We start from the raw sequence: 20,208 nt of genomic DNA on the forward strand, positions 1-20,208 counted from the left end.
AGTTTTGAAGAAATCCAGGGATCCCAAAATCTACCTTCCCTTCTGCATTGAAGTGAGGCTGCCTGGCTGATTTCAGGCCTGTTTGTGATGATTTCTAAGATCAGGTTCCTGCTCTAATCCATGTAAGTTGGATAGCTCACAATAAATCCTCTAAAGATTTCTAGGTCCATTTCTGGTCTTGTTCTACTCTGCAGAGCTGATCCAAGCACAGAGCTCCTGCAGACTTCAAGGGTTGTAGGAGCTATTTATACCGAGCTTCATGCCAGATGATCCATTGTGGGGCCTTTTAGGAAAGCTTTTTGTTAGACCTCCTGGTTGAAGGTAAAATATTTTTTTTCCCAAGCACCCCAAGAGGATAAATGGAAATAAAGCAACATAGCCTAAGAGCATTTGTAATTGTGGCTTTTGGAACTGCAGAGAGATAATTGAAGCAGGGGCAGCACATGTTCTAGGGTGATGAAGTTGTGGCTCAGGGGCCCAAGTGCCATGGAATTTCCGTCATAGTAGATGGTTAAAAATAGAATAGGCAGTGGTTTAGGTAAACTTCTCCTTGGAAGCAAGAGGCTGTTCTACATGACCTCTGAAAATTCTTTCTGCCTATGATGCTATTACCAACTCTGCAAGGTGCTGAGCTTGACAATACCTCGGTCTCACCTTCTAGAAGTGGGAAGTGATAATGGTTCCCTACCCACGTAGCGATGCTATATAAAGGAAATAAGCAATATGCCTAATGTGCTTTGAGGGCCTCAGAAATAAGGTCCTTTCTGATCAGTAGAGAGTATTGTTTGTTATCTAACATGTTTGTTCATTGGTTCTAGGTTACCGCATGAGATTAGGCTCCAGCACCGACAAAAAGGACTCTGGTCGCCTCCATGTGGATTTTGCTCAGGCCAGGGATGACTTTTATGAATGGGAATGTAAACAGAGGATGCTGGCCAGGGAAGAAAGGCACAGACGCAAACTGGAAGAAGACAGGCTTCGTCCTCCCTCCCCTCCAGCAATAATGCATTATTCCGAACACGAAGCCACATTATTGGCCGAAAAGCTGAAAGGTATTAACTGGCCTATTCTTTCTTTTCTTCTCCTTTATTCTTTACCAGCTGATGCTACTCAGACATGAGCCCAGTCCTGGCCAACTGGTGTCTCGATTCTCTGCTTTTATCCCATGCTGAGGAAGGAAGGTGAGAAATTAATTTCCAACATTAGCAAATCCTATGGGTTTGCCTTTTTGATTAGCTGCAAGCATTTTCCAGACAGAAAGCACACAGAAGAAGCAATGGTGTGCAAAGCAGACCACCCCCCTGCCATCAGCACTCTGAGGGAAGCCTTACTCACTCCTAGAACTCTGACCCACATTCTTCATGAAAGCGTATGCTCGATGGGAGTTCAGTTCAGATGGGGAGGAAGCCGGGCCCGTGGTACTAATGGCTCAGTAGAATGTTGCTATTACTTTTCCTGCTAAGCATCTCACTCATCAAGATCCAGCCCACTCCAGTGGGTCGGGTCACAGTGTTCCTGCAGTCCTCGTAAAATTCTTCCTACACAACAATGATTCAACAAGAAGTGCTCATGGTACTAAATTCCATGCTGGGGGCTGTGGGGGAGCCTAAAAGAAATGTAAAACATAGCCAGGTCCCTACCCTTCAGGGTCCAGGGGAGCAGATAGAACTAATGCAAGAAATAATTAGAATACAATACAGGCCTGCAGAAGACTAAATTGAGAGGATGTTCTGGGGTGCTGACAGAGAGTACACAGGGAGTCTGGAGAAGGGCAGCTAGAAAAGTGATGGATGGCATCATGGAGGACAACTTCAGCTGGGCCTTGAATGATGATGAGAATTTGGGGGGACAAAGAAAAAGGGGATAGGATTGAAGAGCAAAGAATGCTAGGAAAGCTTAGTATGGAGTTAAGGGAAAGAGCCCTAGATCTTAAGTCAAAAGATCAAGGCTCAGATCCAAGCTCTGCTATTTACTCTGTGACGTTGAGCAAGCTATGTCATAGGTATGGGCTTTGTTTTTTTCATCTACAAAATGAGGAAGTTGGATAAAGTGATCAAGTTTCTATTCTAGGAACCTAGGTGGTTCAATGGATAGAGTCTTTGGCCTAGAGCATGGAAGACTTGAATTTAATCTGACCTTGGACATTTTACTAGAAGTGTGACTCTGGATAAGTCACTTCACCTCTCTTTGCCCCAGTTTTGTCAACTGTCAAATAGGGGCAATAACAACACCTATCTCTCAGAGTTGTGATGAAAATCAAATGAGATAATATTTGTGAATCACTGAGCACAGTAACTTGTCCAGAGTGGGTGTTTATCAGTCTTATTCCCTTCCCTTCCTTCCCTTCTAGCTATAAATCCAAAGAACCTATGATCTTCTCATTTTTGCTCTTCTAACTCAGAAACCCAAAGTGGGAAACTGCCTTTGGCTAGGGAGGGTGAGGTTGAGCCAGGGCAAAACTGAGTTCGTGAATCCATGAATCTTAACAGGAGAGAGCACACTGAGGACATAAGTCACTTCTTAATTGCCAAGGAAAACTGTCTTTAACAAACTGAATAATGGTTCTTTATTATATGGAAACCTGAGAAATTGACAGCACTGATCATTTGTCCTAGATAGATGCTGTGATGAGGAGATTTCAGATAGTCTCTTGTTCACATGTGGACAACCTATGCACGTTATTGAAGATAATATTTTCTAGCTTCATATTTGTGTGTTTGGATTCACACTTGAGAAGACTGGTACATGTGAGGCTTCCCTACCAAGCATCTGTGTAGATCACTCTAAAAAATTTTTTTAAAACATTTTATTTGAATTAATCAATCAAAATCTGCCTTCTTACCTCCCACTTTCCCCTTATCTCCCTACCTCATTGAGATCCCAAGACCAAGAAAAACAAAACCCATTACAGACACAACAAATTTCCACCTTGGCTATGTCTGAAAAATATGGATAGATCACTTTTTAAAGAATTACTTAGCTTCAAACATCTTGTCTGTCTTTTTGGGAGCCCAGGTAGGGGTGGGGAGGAGAAGAAGGGCACGTGTCCAGATGCCTGCTGGTCAAGGCCGGTGAAAGCCACCATGGACAGGCTTCACTAAAACAACAGGTTGCATTCAAAGCATGTGGTTTCCTGGACTCTCCAGGACTCGCTGTTCTAGCCTCAGGGAACATGGGTTCAAATACCACTTTGGGTTCTTAATTGCTTATCCCCTTGCACAAGTTACTTAACCTCCCTAGGCCTGTTTCTTCAGCTGTAAAATGAGAGAGTTGAAGTCTATGGCTTCTGGGGACCCCTGATCCTAAGAGGGGCATTTAAGGAGACTGCAACTGGATATCTCAGAGGCAGTAAATAAAAGCACCACTTTTTCATTAATGGGTACTACTGGATGGAGTGGAAGGAATGATATGGATGGAACAAATTCATCCCAGTCAGGAATATTCCAGTGTGAGTTTTGTGCACCGGGTTTTTTAAAAAGAAAAAAAAAAAGCAATGACTCAGTAGCAAACATCCCACAATTTACAGCTTCTGGTGCAGCATGCACTCATAATCTACACAACAGAATGTTCGTATTCATGCATGTCCACACCCAGGAGTGACAGCTTGGAAAACCACTTCTTACAACTAGGTTGTTTTCAGTCTCGGTTTAAGTTGCTGAAAAAAAATGAGCGTGTCTTTTTTTCCCATGACCTCCCTTGTTTGGGTATTACACACAAGCTGAGTGCTGCTTCTGTCCAATGCCATTTCAGAAAAACAGACCCTAAGTTTCCGAGGGAGCAATACTTGCTTCGTCTTTTTAGGGCATAGCAAATTGGGAACTGAATTTGGTAATGTAATTTGCAAGACTTGCCATTTCCAAACTATATATTTGTATAGATCAGTATAATTTGCAGAACTCTGAAGCTGTACCTTTGCCAAGTACGGTGTGATCCCTTGAGAAAAGAACAGATTGGAAATTTAAATAGATGGAAGATACAGTAGGCTGAACTGACTAGGGATACATCTTAGGCAAGAGTCAGGTAATATCGAGCCTGACAATTTCAGCCCATGTGCCGGGCTTGGAATATAAACAGCAGTTAATTGCTTAGGAAATTGGCTGGATCACTGAGAGGAAACCCACCTACCTTTCTTTATAACCCTGAAGAACCAGATGATGAGAGCTGGGGTAACTGATTCCCCAAAGATGATTTTAGTGATATGGGGATGTTTAATGTAGTCAAGATTCAAGGTGAAGAGAAGAAACCTAAATAGAATTTGCAGAATACCTAATTGGATTTGGATTTTTCCCCCCTGAAAAGAGGAAGATTTTAAACATAGTTAAAAGGTTTGCTCCTAGCACCAAACAGCTATAAGGAGCATTTTTTTTGTCACCACTTTTATATCAGATTTTTATCTTTTTTCAAAACCAAATTTTTTAATCCATTTTCTATCTGCATTTTCTTGTTGGCATCCATTGTGACCCTGTGCCCCTGGCCATAAGTGCTGACCACTAGCAGATATAAAAACACAATTTTCCAGTGGTGACAGGTGTTAAAGAATTTTCAGCACTCAGTGATAGCGTAACCCAATCCAGCAGAAGCCTTGCTGACTAGGCCAAAAGCAAACACATTTAATTTGAGCTTTATTATGTGTATATCTCAGAATCACCCAATCTTCCTCACATTGATACAGATTTTTAAAAATTAATGGGAACCCAGATGATTAAATTGACAGTGTTTTAAGACCATTCCACTTAATGAAGACTGACTGCAAAGTAACTGCTTACGGACCTAAAAGTTTACAACATGGCTTTGAGAAAGAGAGATAGAACTCAATAACAGGATAATTACACTTTATTGGAAACAGTGGTACCAGCCAGATGCGATAATGAATTTCTGTGTGTCTGGCACAGAACATCTACCCCTAGAGGAAGCCCCTCTTTGGAGTGTGGAAGGAAGGGATTGATTAGACAGTGAGGAAAGATTACAGTACTAATTCATTGGGGATTTCTTTTATTTGTTGTTTTTTTTTTTTTTTTGCTTTTAGGCAATTGGGGTTAAGTGACTTGCCCAGGGTCACACAGCTAGTAAGTGTCAAGTGTTTGGTCTGAGGCCAGATTTGAACTCAGGTCCTCCTGACTTCAGGGCCAGTGCACTATCCACTGCGCCACCTAGCTGCCCCGGGGATTTCTTTTATTAAGAGCATTTACCCCCCCCCCTTTGGAAAACTTCAACTAATCTTTCATTACTCAAAGTGGAGAGTTTCTTTCTGAAACAGGTATAGTTCTAACAAATCATTAAATCCTAAATCCAGAGTCTTAAGTTTTCCTTGCAATACCATTGGGATTACCTGATATGTTATCTGGACTTCAGGAGTCTGAATCAGAATGAATAGTAATCCACAGAGCATTGACCTAATTTACATCTCATGTGATGCAGTCCAATCCTTCCAAATTCAAGGCAAGAAGAAAATGGTGTTGGTATTTTGCTGAAAATGTGTCCATATTTATGTGAAAGTAAACACCCAGAAAGCTCCTGCCATTCCCCTGTTAAGGAAGAAGGGAGAAGAGAGAAGGAATAATTCTGCTTGAAAGTCAGTACTTCAGGCTGTGTTGACCTTCAGAGAGGAAAGAGCAGGTCATTTTGAGTGAAATCTATTTGTCAGCCCAGGAAGTCCAACTTACTCAGAACTCCATTTTCTCATTTTTCGAGGCACAGGAATCATAGCACCTCGAAGTTTAAAGAGACCTTAGCGGTCGTAAGATTATATAATTTAGAGCTAGGAAAGACCTTCAATTAGTTCAGACTTCTACTATATAGATAACTAGACTAAGTCCCAGAAAGGAAAGTGGCCAACGTCACAAAGGTAAGTAGTAGATCCAGTATGTAAGTCGACATCTTCAGATTACAAGTCAAATGTCCTTTTGCCTAAACCACACTGGTTAGAATGCCCAGGGTCAAGGTTCAGAGGAGGCTAGCCCAAGTAGTAAGTATAGAATTAGATTTGAACCCTGACTTCAAATTTGTCACCTTGCCCTAAAGGTGCCCATGATGCAGGCAGTTCCATAACTGAAGTGAACTTATACCCTTATCACATTCAACTGCACAGCACAGAAGTGGAGAACTCAATGAACTCTATAGATAACTCAATGTAGGGCAGCTAGGTGGCACAGTGGATAGAATAGTGGCCTTGGATTCAGGAGGACCTGAGTTCAAATCCAGCCTCAGACACATAACACTTACTAGCTGTGTGACCCTGGGCAAGTCACTTAACCCCATTGCCTAACCAAAAAAAAAGTGTGTGTGTGTGTGTGTGTGTGTGTATGTATATGTATGTGTGTGTGTATATGTGTATGTGTGTGTGTATATTATATATATGTGTATATATATTACATATGTGTGTGTGTGTATATATATGTGTGTGTGTGTGTATGTATGTATGTATGTATGTATGTATGTATGTATATATCTACGTGGCCATCACCGATACCTACCTAGTATTCTAAGGGAAAACAGGTAGGGAGGTGGCAGTGGTTCTGAGAGCCATCCCTAACCCTGCTTCTAAATTTTAAGTTCGCTTCTAAGCTAGAAAGTCATAGTGGCTGGTACTTAGAGGCCTTTGTACATTTACAGAATACTTTGAAAAAAAAAATAATATGATTAAAAATAGCTCACCTTCATAGAAGTAGGGCTTTTGGTTTGAGAAAGCTCTTGCCTTACCTCTGTCCCATGAGGTAGATTATGAAAGTATTACCTGTATCATGCAGATGAGGAAACTACCATCTCTGAAGCGCAGGAAGGAAGCTCGTGATTTTCCCAAAGTTACTGAACTATTTTTATTGTTGTTCAGTGGTTTTCAGTTGTGTCTGACTCTTCATGACCCCATTTGGGGTTTTCTTGGCAAAGATGCTGGAGTGGTTTGCCATTTCCTTCTCTAGCTTATTTTACGGATGAGGAAACTGAGGCAAACAGGGTGAAGTGACTTGCCCAGAGTGACCCAACTAGTAAGTGTCTGAGACCAGATTTGAACTCAGGAAGATGAGTCTTCCTGACACCTGGCCTGGCGCTCTGTGCACTATGGCACCACCTAACCGCCCCACTTAACTACAGAGTGGCTCCAATATATCTCTTGAGACTCCAAATCCATTGAATGCCCTTTCCAGATTGCCAATCTTGTTCTTGTCCACACTCCAAAGGGATTTGTGTAATGCTCAACAAAGCATCATACCTTCTGTCTTTTTCTTCAGATAAACAAAGACACTCCAATTAAACTTCAGCAGCCTTATATTTCATACCCAGCTCTAGTCAGGAAGATCTGAGCTTGAATCCTTAGACACTTAGTAGCTGTGGGACCAGGACTGTATTGAGCCAAGACTAACAGGATGGAGAGATCAGATTGTTATATTTTCAATGAGAACATCATATTGATTTATTGTTTCATTGATTGTCCAGACTATAATCATTGTTAATAATCAGATGTGCACGTTTCTTTCTCCTCTGCCTCAAGGCTGGTTGCTTAAACATTTACCAGCACGTGCCTATATTGTTCTATTAATAGTGTTTGAGCTCAGTAGGAGTGCAGTAGAAGAGGAGGTGGGGGGAGAGAGCATTTATTAAACGCCTACTACGTGCCAGGCACTGTACTAATCAATTTACAGATACTATCTCATTTGACCCATTTAGATTTCATTAGATTGTAAGCTCTTTGACCACAGAGACTGTTATTTGTCTCTTTTTGCATCCCTGTTGCTTAGCACAGTGCCTGGCACATAGTAGGTGCTTAATAAATGTTGATTGATTGATCCTTATTACACCCTTGTGAGGTAGGTGCTATTACTATCCCAATTTTACAATTGAGGAAACTGAAGCATATAGGTTAAATGTCTTTTTTATGTACCCAGAGTTACATAGCTAGTTTCTGAGGCTGGTTTTTAACTCAGATCTTCCTAATTCCAGACCCAACACTATCCTCTATGACATCTCTATGTTCAGGTAAATGTTCAGGGAATAAAGTCTTCACCAAATTGGAGTCCTGGTGACTGGAGGTTAATATTAATAATGATAACTGTCATTTATATAATACTTTAAAGTTTTCAAAGTACTTTATATCCATTGTGTCTTTTGAACCTCATGAGACCCCTGTGTGTGACTCTGAGCAAGTCACTTAACACCTGTCTGCCTCAGTTTCCTGAACTGTAAAACGAAAATAGCAATAGTACCTCCCTTCCAGGGTTGTTGTGAGGATCGAATGAAATGTTTGTAAAAAGCACCTAGCATGGTGCCTGGCACATAGTAAGTGCTTAATAAATGCTTATTCAATCTCTCTCTCTGTCTCTCTCTCTGTCTCTCTCTATCTCTCTCTCTGTCTCTGTCTCTCTCTCTCTCTCTCTCTCTCTCTCTCATGTTTTCTCATGTTCCACACAGTGTAGTTGTGATCACAGAATCATGGAGTCTGACTGTTGGAGGAGACCTCAGACCTATATAAATGCCAGTCATCATTATTAATGTTAGCCTATAGTCACCAGGCCTCTTCTTTGGTGATGGCTTTATTTTCATCTAGTCCCACCTAAACCCCCAAACAATCTACAGCATGATAATATAATTTATTGTAATATGGTAATATAATAACCATTATAGATGATAATATAATCCACTATAACATTCCTGACAAGTGATTACCTACATTGTGCTTGACCTCTTCTGTTTGTTGGCCTTTCTCAGGTTTATTTATTTTTTTAATTATATGTTCATTTGCCCATCCATGACGCCTTATACTTAGTTTGCGTTCTGTTGGCTCAGACAATTTCCAGACTAAAGTATTGTAACTACTCTTGAATGGAATTGTGGGGGAAAGGAAAAGGATGAGTACCTAGATAGAAGCAAAGAAACTCAAAACTTTAAAAAAAAAACAAAACAAAACAGGTGGGATAGAGTTGGTGAATAAACCAAAATTGTCTAAGTCTCCTCAGGCAAGAATACATTTGTATGGAATGGTGCCAGGAATGGGAGACTCCACTGTGTAGAAAGGAAGGAAGGGATTGAAATAATGGAAGCATAAGGCTTAGAGATCACACAGCCTGCATATTTCACAAATAAGAAAACTGAGGCCCAGATCAGGGAAACAATTTGCCCAGGATCAAACATCTAGAAAAAAGCATTTTTAAAATTGAAATTGGGGATTGAAAACCAGATTTTCTTACTTTTAAGTCTAGTATTCTTTCCTGTATCAATCTGGTTGTGTTGATAAGACAGCAGCAACTGGGAGTAAGTCCAGCACACACACTCACACACCCTGTTATATTACCTTGATCCCATATCTCGGTCTACAAGTTACCCTCGTAAGACAATATTCTCTGTTTCCCACTTGAGTCTATTTTTCACACTCCCTTTAGCCTATGCTTTACATTTTGTTTTGCACCTCAGAAAGCTCAAGGTTCATTGTTAGTACACACTTTCTGCTAATGCAGTCTTGGATTCTGTTCCCTGGATTCCTATGGGTTACTACATTCCTTTGCATGACCTGTTATGATGATCCTCGGGAAAAGCTAAGAATTCAAGAAATACATTTAATCCACAAAGATTATTCAACTTTCCCTGACTAATGGGAAATGGATAAGATCATAAAAGGAGGTAGGTTGGTCATGTTACATGAGTAAGGGAGAACTAATGAATGTCCCAGTGCTCCGTTGGTACTTTCTAAAAGTAAAAAGAAAACATCTCTAGCATGTTCCCTGTAGAAGATCTGTGCATGACCACGGCAAAACAATAGCACAGAAGGAAAAGATTTGGTTATGATTTGAAGCAAACCCCCACTGATGAGGTCATAGATACGTGGAAGCCATGGATCCATTAACATAATGGGTTGTTTCCCAAATTGTGCAACCAGGATAGTAAAAATACTTGAACCTATAACATAAAAGGAACTACTAGAGGAAATGGATAGATTTTGTTTAGAAAACAGAAGTCAGGTATATAATAGAAGTACAATGAGTAAGGAGCTAAATCAGGTGATCTCTCTGTCTCCTTTTGCATTCAAGTCAATGAATGAGTATCAAAGTGTATTCTGTCAAGTTCTTGACAAGTTCTTAGAATTTCTCTACCTTTTCGTCTTTTGGAAAAGATGTTGATGCATGAAATATAATTATTTTATGCTGATCTTTTTGCTTCCTGCAAATGACCAAGTGTCTCATGGAATTGTGATTCTTGTTGCTTTGATCCACATGATGAAATCAATCCACCAATGCTTTTGTTTGCCTCTTCAAGAAGAAAACCTGTGAACAGTCCTTTCCCTTAGCCACAATTTTTTTGTCAATATACCTCTTAAAAATAATGAACTGAAGACTAGACACAATGCTCCAAATGTCTCATCAGTTCAATCTAATAATACCATTATCTTTCCCCGTTTTTTGGATACCATCCTTGCTTATTAATGCTAGAACTGCAATCATTTTTTTTTGTCAACTGTATAACACAAAGTACTAAAAATAGAGGGAAAATCCAAGGCCATCTTGTCCTATCCATACCTGAACAATAATTTTGTCTCCATTATACCTAAGAAGCCTTTGACTAAAGACCTCAAGTGAGGGGGAATGTACTGCTTCCTAAGGAATCCCTTTCCACTTTTAGATAGCTATAATTGCTCAAAAGTTTTTCTTCATCCTAAATCTGCCTCTTTGTAATTTTCAGGCAATTACTTCCAGTTTTGCCATCTGGATTCAAGAATAACCAGTTTAATCCTTTTTTGTTTGACTATGTGAAAGCCCTTTGCATATTTGAAAATAGCACTTGTATCTCTAAGTTTTCTATTCTCCAGACTAAATACTCCCAGTTCCTTTAAATAGTCCTCATATGGCTGAAGGAAAGGGCTTTTACCATCCTTTTTGCTTTCCTTTCCAGCTAATCAATATTCCTTTTTTTTAAAATATGGTGCTCACAACTGCACAGAATACTCCAGATGTTGCCTGACTAGGGTTGAGTATAGTAGGACTATCACCTCCATGTTTCTGTATACCACCTGTCTCAATGTGGAATAAGACTGGTTGAATTCACTTTTTGGCTGCCATGTCTCACCCTCAAGTCATCTTGAACAGTTAGTCCACTAAGTAATAATGCTTGCTATTATCAAAGTGATAGTTTTGTGGCTCTTTAAAGTTTAAAAAACACTTTATATAGATTATCTCTTTTGAGCCACATGACCAACCCAGGAGGTGTGGTATAACAGTTATTATTATCTCACTTTATAAACAGTGAAACTGAGGCCCAGGGAAATTATGTGACTTTCTCATGTTGTCCCAACTAGTAAGTGTTAGAGGCCAGACTTAAAATCAGGTCTTCCTGATTCCCACCTCTAACACTGCATACCTATTTATTTCATTTACTGGATTTGACCAAGTGCTCTAACTCTCAAGACTGTTTACAAATCCAGAACGATGCCTATCCTTCTGGTTTTGTGTCATTTCCAGATTTGATTAATATATCATATATATTTTTATCAATTCATTTATAAAAATATGAAATAGACCATAGCCTACTTATATACCCAGGTACTTCACTGAAGACTTTTTTTCTCAATGATTATGCTTTGGGCCCTGCTAGTCAAGGAATTCCAAATCTATGCAATGTAGCTCATGTCTCTTTATTTTCCTATAAGAACAACATGAGATATTTTTTGAAAGACATATCTAAAATCTAGGTAATTTTTTTTGGCTAGGCAATGGAGTTAAGTGACTTGCCCAGGGTCACACAGCTTAGTGAGTGTTATGTGTCTGAGGCCTTGACTCCAGGGCCAGAGCTCTATCCACTGTGCCACCTAGTTGCCCCATTCTAGGTGATTTTTATTAACGGTATATTCGCTCTTATACCAACGTAATACCATTGGCCATAATAAAAATAACAATAGGACAAGGACGGGATCTGTGAACAGTTCTCTATTAGGAACAAAGGAGGGAGAGTGGTATCCTTACAGATACCCACTGCAATTGTAGTTTGACTACCACCGAGATAGAAAATGCCAGGTGTTATGGTTGTTGTTGTTTGTCCTTCATTCTCAAAGAGGACCATGACATCAGGGAGGTGATGCCATGACATGCAAGTGAATTGGATTTAAGTGAGGAAGGACTGTGCAAAGTCACCAGCCTCACTTTCTCCTCCAGAGCCATTTGGACCCAGTGTCTTTTCATTGCCTTTTTTATTCTGTACTTTGTCTAACTCAAATATATGTGTGTGTGTGTGTGTGTGTGTGTGTGTGTATGTATATGTATGTATATATTTACATATATACATATATTCACATATATTTAAAAAATCAATTTATTAAGATTATTGAACTATAACAGAAATATATTAGATACCTCCCATGTTCAGAATAATATACCAAGTGCTAGGGGAGAAACAAACTCTAGATAAAACATTGTTCCTGACCTCATGGTGTATACCAGTACCTAAGATGTATGACTTCACATGATCAGTGCTTCAGAGAGTTTCACCATAAAGTATCAGGTGAAGTCAAAGGAGAGCTGTTTTAAAGCAGATTCATGGAAAACTTTGTGAAGAAAGTGATATTGAAGGTTTATAGGATAAATAGGATGAATCAGAGCAGGAAGAAAGACTATTCCAGGTGTTAGTAAAGGCTGGTGAGAAAGTGTGTTTTTGGCATCATCATGTACCTCATTTTGGCTAGAGATGTAGAATACTTGCAAAGTGGGGAAAAGAACAGAACGACATCCCACAGTTTTTGGTGTAAGAGGAGTATCTTGACCTCACTCCCTGGCCAGAATTTGCTGCCACCTGCTTAACTGCTGTATCAAGAGGGAATGCCGTGATTGGCTGAGCAAGAGAACTAATTACCTTCCATTCCTCCCTAGGGGATGGTCAAATAAGTCAGGTCCGAATCTCTTCTATGCCCAGACTGTCAAATTCTTTGTTTTTTCTTTATTACATGAAGAGGAGCATGCAGATGGCAGAGCCATGAAACTGCCTCACTACATTGGCAATACTCATAAGCCAGACACTGGGTTTCTATGGCAATAAAGAGAAATTTGTCTTAAATAGGAAGAAAGATGACAAAGTAAATCTGGACTATTATGCTAAGTGCCCCTCTCTAGAAAATGAAAAACAGGTAAATAAGTTAAATGAAAAAGGATCCAAAAAACCAGAAATAAAAGGTCATGAGGCTACATTTTGTGGTTTATCATCAATGACTGTTATAAATAATGGTTAGGTTCATTGTTCCTCACTACTTTAAGTTGTGACCATTCCAAAATGATTTTGAGAGATGACTCCAACCTGGATGATGACTCCTTTTAGAAGGGCATTGATTATTCTGTTCGCCATACAACTCTCTCCATATCTGGAGCATGTAAGCCCCCCCCCCCCCGTCAAAGGCCTGAAAAGGAAGGGGAGGAGGGAGGGAAAAAAGAGCAAGCTCCGGTGAATTAATATAACTTAACGTTGATTGCCTCAAATTTTACTCATTCATTTTTATTTAGCAATCTCTTATTAACCATAGAATGCTCATCAAAAAATTAATCATAATAAAAATAAAGATATAGAGGGGAATGCCCAGTGAGCAAGTAGTAGATTTAAATTTATTCTGGGAAATCTGTTTTCAAGTTACCTTTTTGCGCTGATGGAAGATGTTTATGTCAGCTTGGAGTGCTCACTCTTTTAATTATGTTAAAATGCCTCCTTTTCCTCACTTTTGAAATTAGTTCCTCCAACTAACCACTTCTGACTGATTCAGAAAGAAAAGTGTCTTGGTACAGCTATGTGATTGATTTAAAAAGACATCTAAAGTTCTCTAGCCCCTGATCACCTGCTGGCTGAAGCAGTGGGCTGCTAGTATCTAAATACTTTTGATGTAACTTAAAGCCCAGTGCGCCGCAGGAACAGTCTAGAGTTTAAAACAGGTGGTGCATTGTCCTCGCAAGTATAGACTCTTTTCAAAAGATCTGGGCGAGGAAGCCAAACAGTTAACAGGCACTTAATGGTCATCTACTATGTACATAGCACCGAAGATGTAAAGGACAAGGTACTCATCCTCAAAGAGTCTCATGGAAAACACAAGCCATGGAGCATCAGGCAAGTCATCCAAGTTTGCTAACAACTAAACTTTGTGATTTATAACTATAGTAGGAAGCTATGCTATACTATAAGAGCAATGGTATTTATAAAGCACCGAAGGTCTGCAAAGCACTTTACATATATTCTCTCATTTGAGTCCCACAATAATCTTGTTACTGGGTTATTATCCCCTTTTCACAAGTAAGAAAACTAAGGCTGAGAGAGATTGTGACTCACCCAGGGTTGCACAGTATCTCAGTTGGGATTCAAATTTAGATCTTCCTCTGTTTCCCATTCTTTTCACTACTCCAAAAGTCTTCAACCTCGTGAGTGTGTATGTGTGTGTGTGTGGTGTGTGTGTGTGTGTGTGAGAGAGAGAGAGAGAGAGAGAGAGAGAGAGACGGATCTCTTTGACAGTGTAGTGAAACTTGTAGACTTCTGAGAATTATGTTTTTAAATGTTGAAAATAAAATACATAGGACTCTAAAGCAAATGGATTATTTTGAAATACATCTATCATTTTCTCATAAGTTTACAGAACTCATCAATCTAATAATGAAGATGATAGCAATAATAACATTTATATAGCATCTTCGGTGCTGCAGGTGCTATGTTCAGCACTTTACAGATATCTCATTTGATCCTCAAAACAATCTTAGGAGGTATGTGCTATTATTATTAACCCAATTTCACAGTTAAGGAAACTGTGAAATTTCAGTTTCCTGAAACATCTGGTTAAGTGCCATGCTCAGGGTCACAATAATAATAATAATGATGATGATGATGATGATGATGATGATGATGATGATGTGTCTGAGACTGAATTTGAACTTAAGTCTTCCTGACTCCAGGTCCATGGCCCTATTCGCTGCCTCTTTCTAGATGGAGAAACATCTGGGACTTGAGCTGGCCACTCAAGGAAGATTAGATTTTGTTAGGAAGGGAAAGGGAAAAGTATTCTAAGAACAGAGACAACATAAATAAAGTCAGGGAGAAGGTGGGCAAAAATATATTAGTGTTGTATATTCCTGGGGCTGAGAGGAGTAGCCAATGAGAATGGAGGGTGCATATTAGTGAATAGTGGATAACATTTCATGGTAGCCTCTAGGCATTCTCTGATTTCTGCCCTAGGCCCTTTGGTTCTTCTTTCTCTGATCCTTGGAGATTTCATCTAAATCTTTGTAGCTTTAACTATCACCTCTCTATGGATCATCTCCATTTCTTTCTCCAGGTCTCAACTCTCCTCTTAGTTTCAGCCCCACATCTCCATTTTCCTCTTTGATATCTCCACCCAGATGTCCCACCAATCATCACAAACTCAACATTTTCCACTATTCACCAATATGCAAAAAATAAAACTCATTATTTTGCCTTCTAAAATATTTGTAAACCTCTTAAAATCCCTATTTAAGGGGGCAGCTAGGTGGCACAGTGGATAGAGCACCGGCCCTGAAGTCAGGAGGACTTGAGTTCAAATCCAGCCTCAGACCAAACACTTGACACTTACTAGCTGTGTGACCCTAAGCAAGTCACTTAACCCCAATTGCCTAAAAATTCAAAAAAAGAAAAAAAGTCCCTATTCAAATGAACTCTATTCTTACCTTTCTTACTTGAAATTTAAGATTCATGTTTAAAGATTCCATTCATTACAAGGTAGCGTAACATAGTGAATAGAGCACTGGGCTTGGATTCAGAATGGGTTCAGGCTTGGGTTCAAATTCTAACCCAGACACTTAGTTATTGCGTGATCCTGGACTTAGTCTTATAATTTCTTTGTTCCTAAATTTTCTCATCAGAAGAATGAGGGTGGGAAATATATTCAGTCAATTCTAAGGTCTCTTCTAGTCCTAAACTAGATCCTAAGAGTCTTCCTCTCCCACTCCCATATCCAATAATTTTCCAATAATCTCTATGGATTTTCCTTCTATAGTAGGAGCTGTTAACATGAGGTCTACAGATTCCAGGGGATCTATGAACTTGGATGGGAAAAAATCACATCTTTATTTTAATTAATATCTAACTGAAATTTAGCATTTCTCACTCAATCTCTCACAATTATTAATGAAGGCAACAAACCATTATTCTAAAAACGGGCCATGGGCTTCACCAAGACTGGCAAAAATGTCCTTGACACATAAAAAAGGCTAGTAACCCCTGCTACACAATGTGTCTAAGTTCCATTCCTTCTTTTCCTTTCCTATTGTCACTCCCCAAGTTTAAAATTTTATTTCTTCATGCATAGATGATTGCATTGGATTCCTAATTATTCCTAGTCTCTTCATTCTCTTTCTCCTGTTATTAGTTTTGATAGACAAGTTCCTATAAAACATTGCTTTCATCATGACTCTCCTCTTTTCAGACCTATATGAACTATTCAAAATTCACCAGTGGCTCCATATTAACTCTAGGGAAAAGTCAAAGTTCTGTAATTTGACATTCAAAGTCCCCTACAGTTTGGTAACAAACCTATCTGTCCAGATTTGTCTTTGACTGCTCTTCCATATCAAATCTTTATTATATACAAATCAATCTACTCACCATCCCTAACACTAAACATACCATGTTTTCCTGCTTCTATGCTTTCCCTTATACTTTCTTCTTCCCCGTTTTGAGAAGAGATGCCACAATAGAAATTGTGTTTAAGGAAGATTTATCTAGCAATAATGTGCATGATGGATTGGAGGGGATAGAGACTAGAGGCAGAGAGGCCAGTTGTGAGGCTGTATTAGTAATTTTGTCATGGTGTGATGAGGGCCAGGACTAAATTATATCGAGTATAATTCATCAAAAGTAAAATGGCCCCTAAATAATTTTTTGAGAATTTAATATAAGAAAGGAATTCTGCTTAGAATTTTTAAAAAGCTCTCATCACTAGGGCTGTACCTAAATGTGATAAGAAAATGTATTTGGAAATTTTATGAGTGTACCTTTGATGTGATTCTTATGAGCAGTATTAGTTTCTTTCTAAATGAAAATCTTTAATAAGGCTGCCATGCCCATCCTATTTAAATTAGTTTATATTGTTCTCTGCTTTCTCAATTATCTTTCTACCAAATAAAAAATTAAATTTACAATAGGGCATTGAAATTGCCCTCTCCTGATGTGCTCATGTAACCATCCAGAAAGTTACTGAGGTTTTTTCTTAATTAATATAAATTAAAACTACCCCCTATGTCCCAACAAATGTTAACTGATGTTACTCGTCGTGCCTTAACTAATGCAAGTCCAATTTAATTGGAATGTCAGTATATCAATCAAAGTTCCATTTGCCAGTTAAATGTTCTAACAGTAAAATAGCATATTTGTGAATCCTATGAGAGCAAGAAAGAGACAAAATAACTACAGGCAGTTGTAAGAAAGATGAGCAATATTATTTTCATGTATTGTTGAGTCTATAACAAAATGCTAATGATTTTCTTTATGTATTTATGGAGGAGGGGAAAGTTATAGCGAAAGAGAAAAAGAGAAGCACTTAGATGTAAACATTTTTAAAGGATTTCTTATAAAAATTTGGTTTATCTCTGCTGTCTATTCAGAGGTCCATTCTCCTAACATCTGTTGGTAGGGTGAGAGGTGGAGTGTGTGAGGGAGACAGAATTTATTCTGACTGTAACTGTTGCAGTGGGCCTTTCAGCAACATAATGCTAAATTACGATTCCCTCCACGGGCTGAACATAATGTTAAGTTATATGATGGATTTTTCCTTATAAGAGCTGCCTTCATTCATGGAATGAGCTAAGAAACCACTACCTCTGAGTTCACCGAGGGTTGAACTGAAAACTGTATTTCTAAAGTTAACTAAGTTATGTGAGCTTCCAAATGGCACTTCTTTGCCTGAGCTAGTGGGATAAGATTTTAAGAAAACTCATCTGTTTCATTTCCAGAGTCCAGAAAGGGCAATTCTAGGCCATCAGTTGGTTAAAGTATGGGTTAAAAAAGTCCCAGATTCTCAGGTTCATACTCCAAACTCACTAGTTCAATTTACATAGAGAAAATTTCTGTTCCATAACCAGGTTGCACTCCTAAAAACAATCCTTCCTGCTGAAAGAAAAGTCAAATCACATGTCCTGTGACCATATATCAATAATGTCACGTACCCTTGAATGTAGGACAAGTATAATCTATGCTGCTAATATTTTTTGTTAAACAATTTTCTTTTTAACAGCAAATGAAACCAAGCTTTTATGTATTAAACATACCTTCTAAGCCAAGTCATCATTACCTACCCAAGAAGATACATATAGAAAGAAAGGTCTGGTAGTATAGATATTCCTAAATATATGTCATAGGTAAATGTATTTTTAAGGAATGCCTTTTAAAATAATTTAGTATTTTTCAAGTAACAGGTATTTTTTTTTTAATTAATCACTCCTTCCCACTGCCTTCTCTCAAATTAAAAAACAAACTAACCAACCAACCCTGAAAAACAAATCCCTCAATACATAGCCACATAGTCTGACAAAACAAAATTCCACATTAACTATGTCTAAAAATGTATCTCTCTCTCTATTTTGAGTTCATCACCTCTTTAGGAGGAAGTGAATTGTACATTTCATCTCTATTCTTTTGAACTCATGGTTTATCATTCATTGCACTGATCAGAGATCTAAAGTTTTTCAAAGTTGTTTTTCTGTATAATTTTGTTATCCTTGTCTAAATTGTTCTATTTTGACTCACTTTGCATCAATTCATAAAGGTCTTCATTGTTTCCTCTAAAATTACTCAGTTCATCATTTCTTTGGTGCAGTAATTTTCCATTACATTTGTATACCACAGTGACTCTAGTCATTCCCCAACAGGAAGAAACTCCATTTTGGGCTTTCATGAAAAGAGCTACTATAAAAATCTTTGTATATATAGATCCTTTCAAAATTTTGTTTGTTGTCTTTGGGGCCATAGGCTAGTAGTAGTATAATTGAGTTAAAAGATATTGACAGTTTGGTAGCTTTCAGTCATAGTTCCAAATTACTTTCTGGAATGGTTAGGCCAATTTACAGCTCCATCAACAGTGTATTATTGTATTTGTTTTCCCACAATATTGATCATTTTCCTCCTTTGTTATCTTTAACAGTCTGATAGATATGCTGTAGAACCTCAAGTTGCTTTCATTTGCATGTCTCTATTAGTGACATAGAACACTTTTTCATGAGTGTTGATAGCTTGGATTTCCTCCTATGAAAATTCTTCTCTTCCTTTGATAGTTATCTATTGAGAATGATGCTTGTCTCATACATTTGACATAGTTCCCTGTATATCTTGGATATGAGACCTTTGTCAAAGACACATATTACAACAGTTGTGGCATATGATTGTAAAGGAATATTACTGTGCTGGAAGAAATGACAAACAGGATAATTTCAGAAACACCTGGAAAGACTTACATGTTCATGTAATGATGTGTGCTGAAGTGAGCAGAACCAGGAGAACATTGTACACAGTAACAGTGATATTATACAATGATCAGCTGTGAATGATTTAGCTATTCTCAGCAATAAAGATAATTCCAGAGGACTCATGAAAAATGGTACCCACATCCACAGAAAGAACTGATGGAGTCGAATACAGATTTGAGCTTACTATTTTTCACTTTATTTTTTGGTGTTGGTTTTTTTTTTTTTGGCCTGTGTTTTCTCTCACAACATGACTAATATGGAAATATATTTTGCATGATTATACATGTGTAACCTATGTCAAACTGCTTGCCATCTCAGGGCAGGGGAAGAGAAGGGAGAGAGAGTTTGTAACTCAAAATTTAAAAAAAAAAAAAGAATGTTAAAAATTGTTTTTACACACAATTGGGAAAACTAAAAATTTTTTAAAGATATGTTACAAAAGTTTTCCACTTATCTCTTTCCCTTCGAATTTTTATTATGTTAGATTTGTTTGTGCAAAAATCTGAAATTTTTGTATTGTCAAAATTCTTTATTTTAACTTGTGTAAACCTCTTTTTGACTTACTTAGTCATAAACTCTTTACCTATGTATAGATACAAAAGTTAATTTCTTCCTTGCTCCTCTAATTTCTTTATGAGATGACCTTTTTATATTTAGGTCATATATCCATTTGGAGCTTACCTTGGTATATGATCTGTACCTAATCTGTTCCACTGATCAAGTTTTCTCTCTCTTTTTTGAACCAGTACCAAATATTTTTAATGATTACTGTTCT

At 38.2% G+C, this 20,208-nt stretch overlaps 1 protein-coding gene across 3 annotated transcripts in view; it reads left to right on the forward strand.

Moving 5' to 3' along the window:
* The window catches only part of ENOX1 (ecto-NOX disulfide-thiol exchanger 1), a 677,866-nt gene that overhangs the window by 486,783 nt on the left and 170,875 nt on the right, over positions 1 to 20,208 (forward strand). For all 3 annotated transcript variants that reach the window (XM_078147594.1, XM_020971657.2, XM_020971652.2), the window contains one exon: positions 819 to 1,052. In XM_078147594.1, the coding sequence (XP_078003720.1) occupies positions 819 to 1,052 (234 nt within the window). The remainder of the gene's footprint in view (positions 1 to 818; positions 1,053 to 20,208) is intronic.

Source organism: Phascolarctos cinereus, unplaced genomic scaffold (assembly GCF_003287225.1).
Source record: "Phascolarctos cinereus isolate Bilbo 61053 unplaced genomic scaffold, phaCin_HiC Scaffold_7;HRSCAF=346, whole genome shotgun sequence".
NCBI lineage: Eukaryota > Metazoa > Chordata > Mammalia > Diprotodontia > Phascolarctidae > Phascolarctos > Phascolarctos cinereus.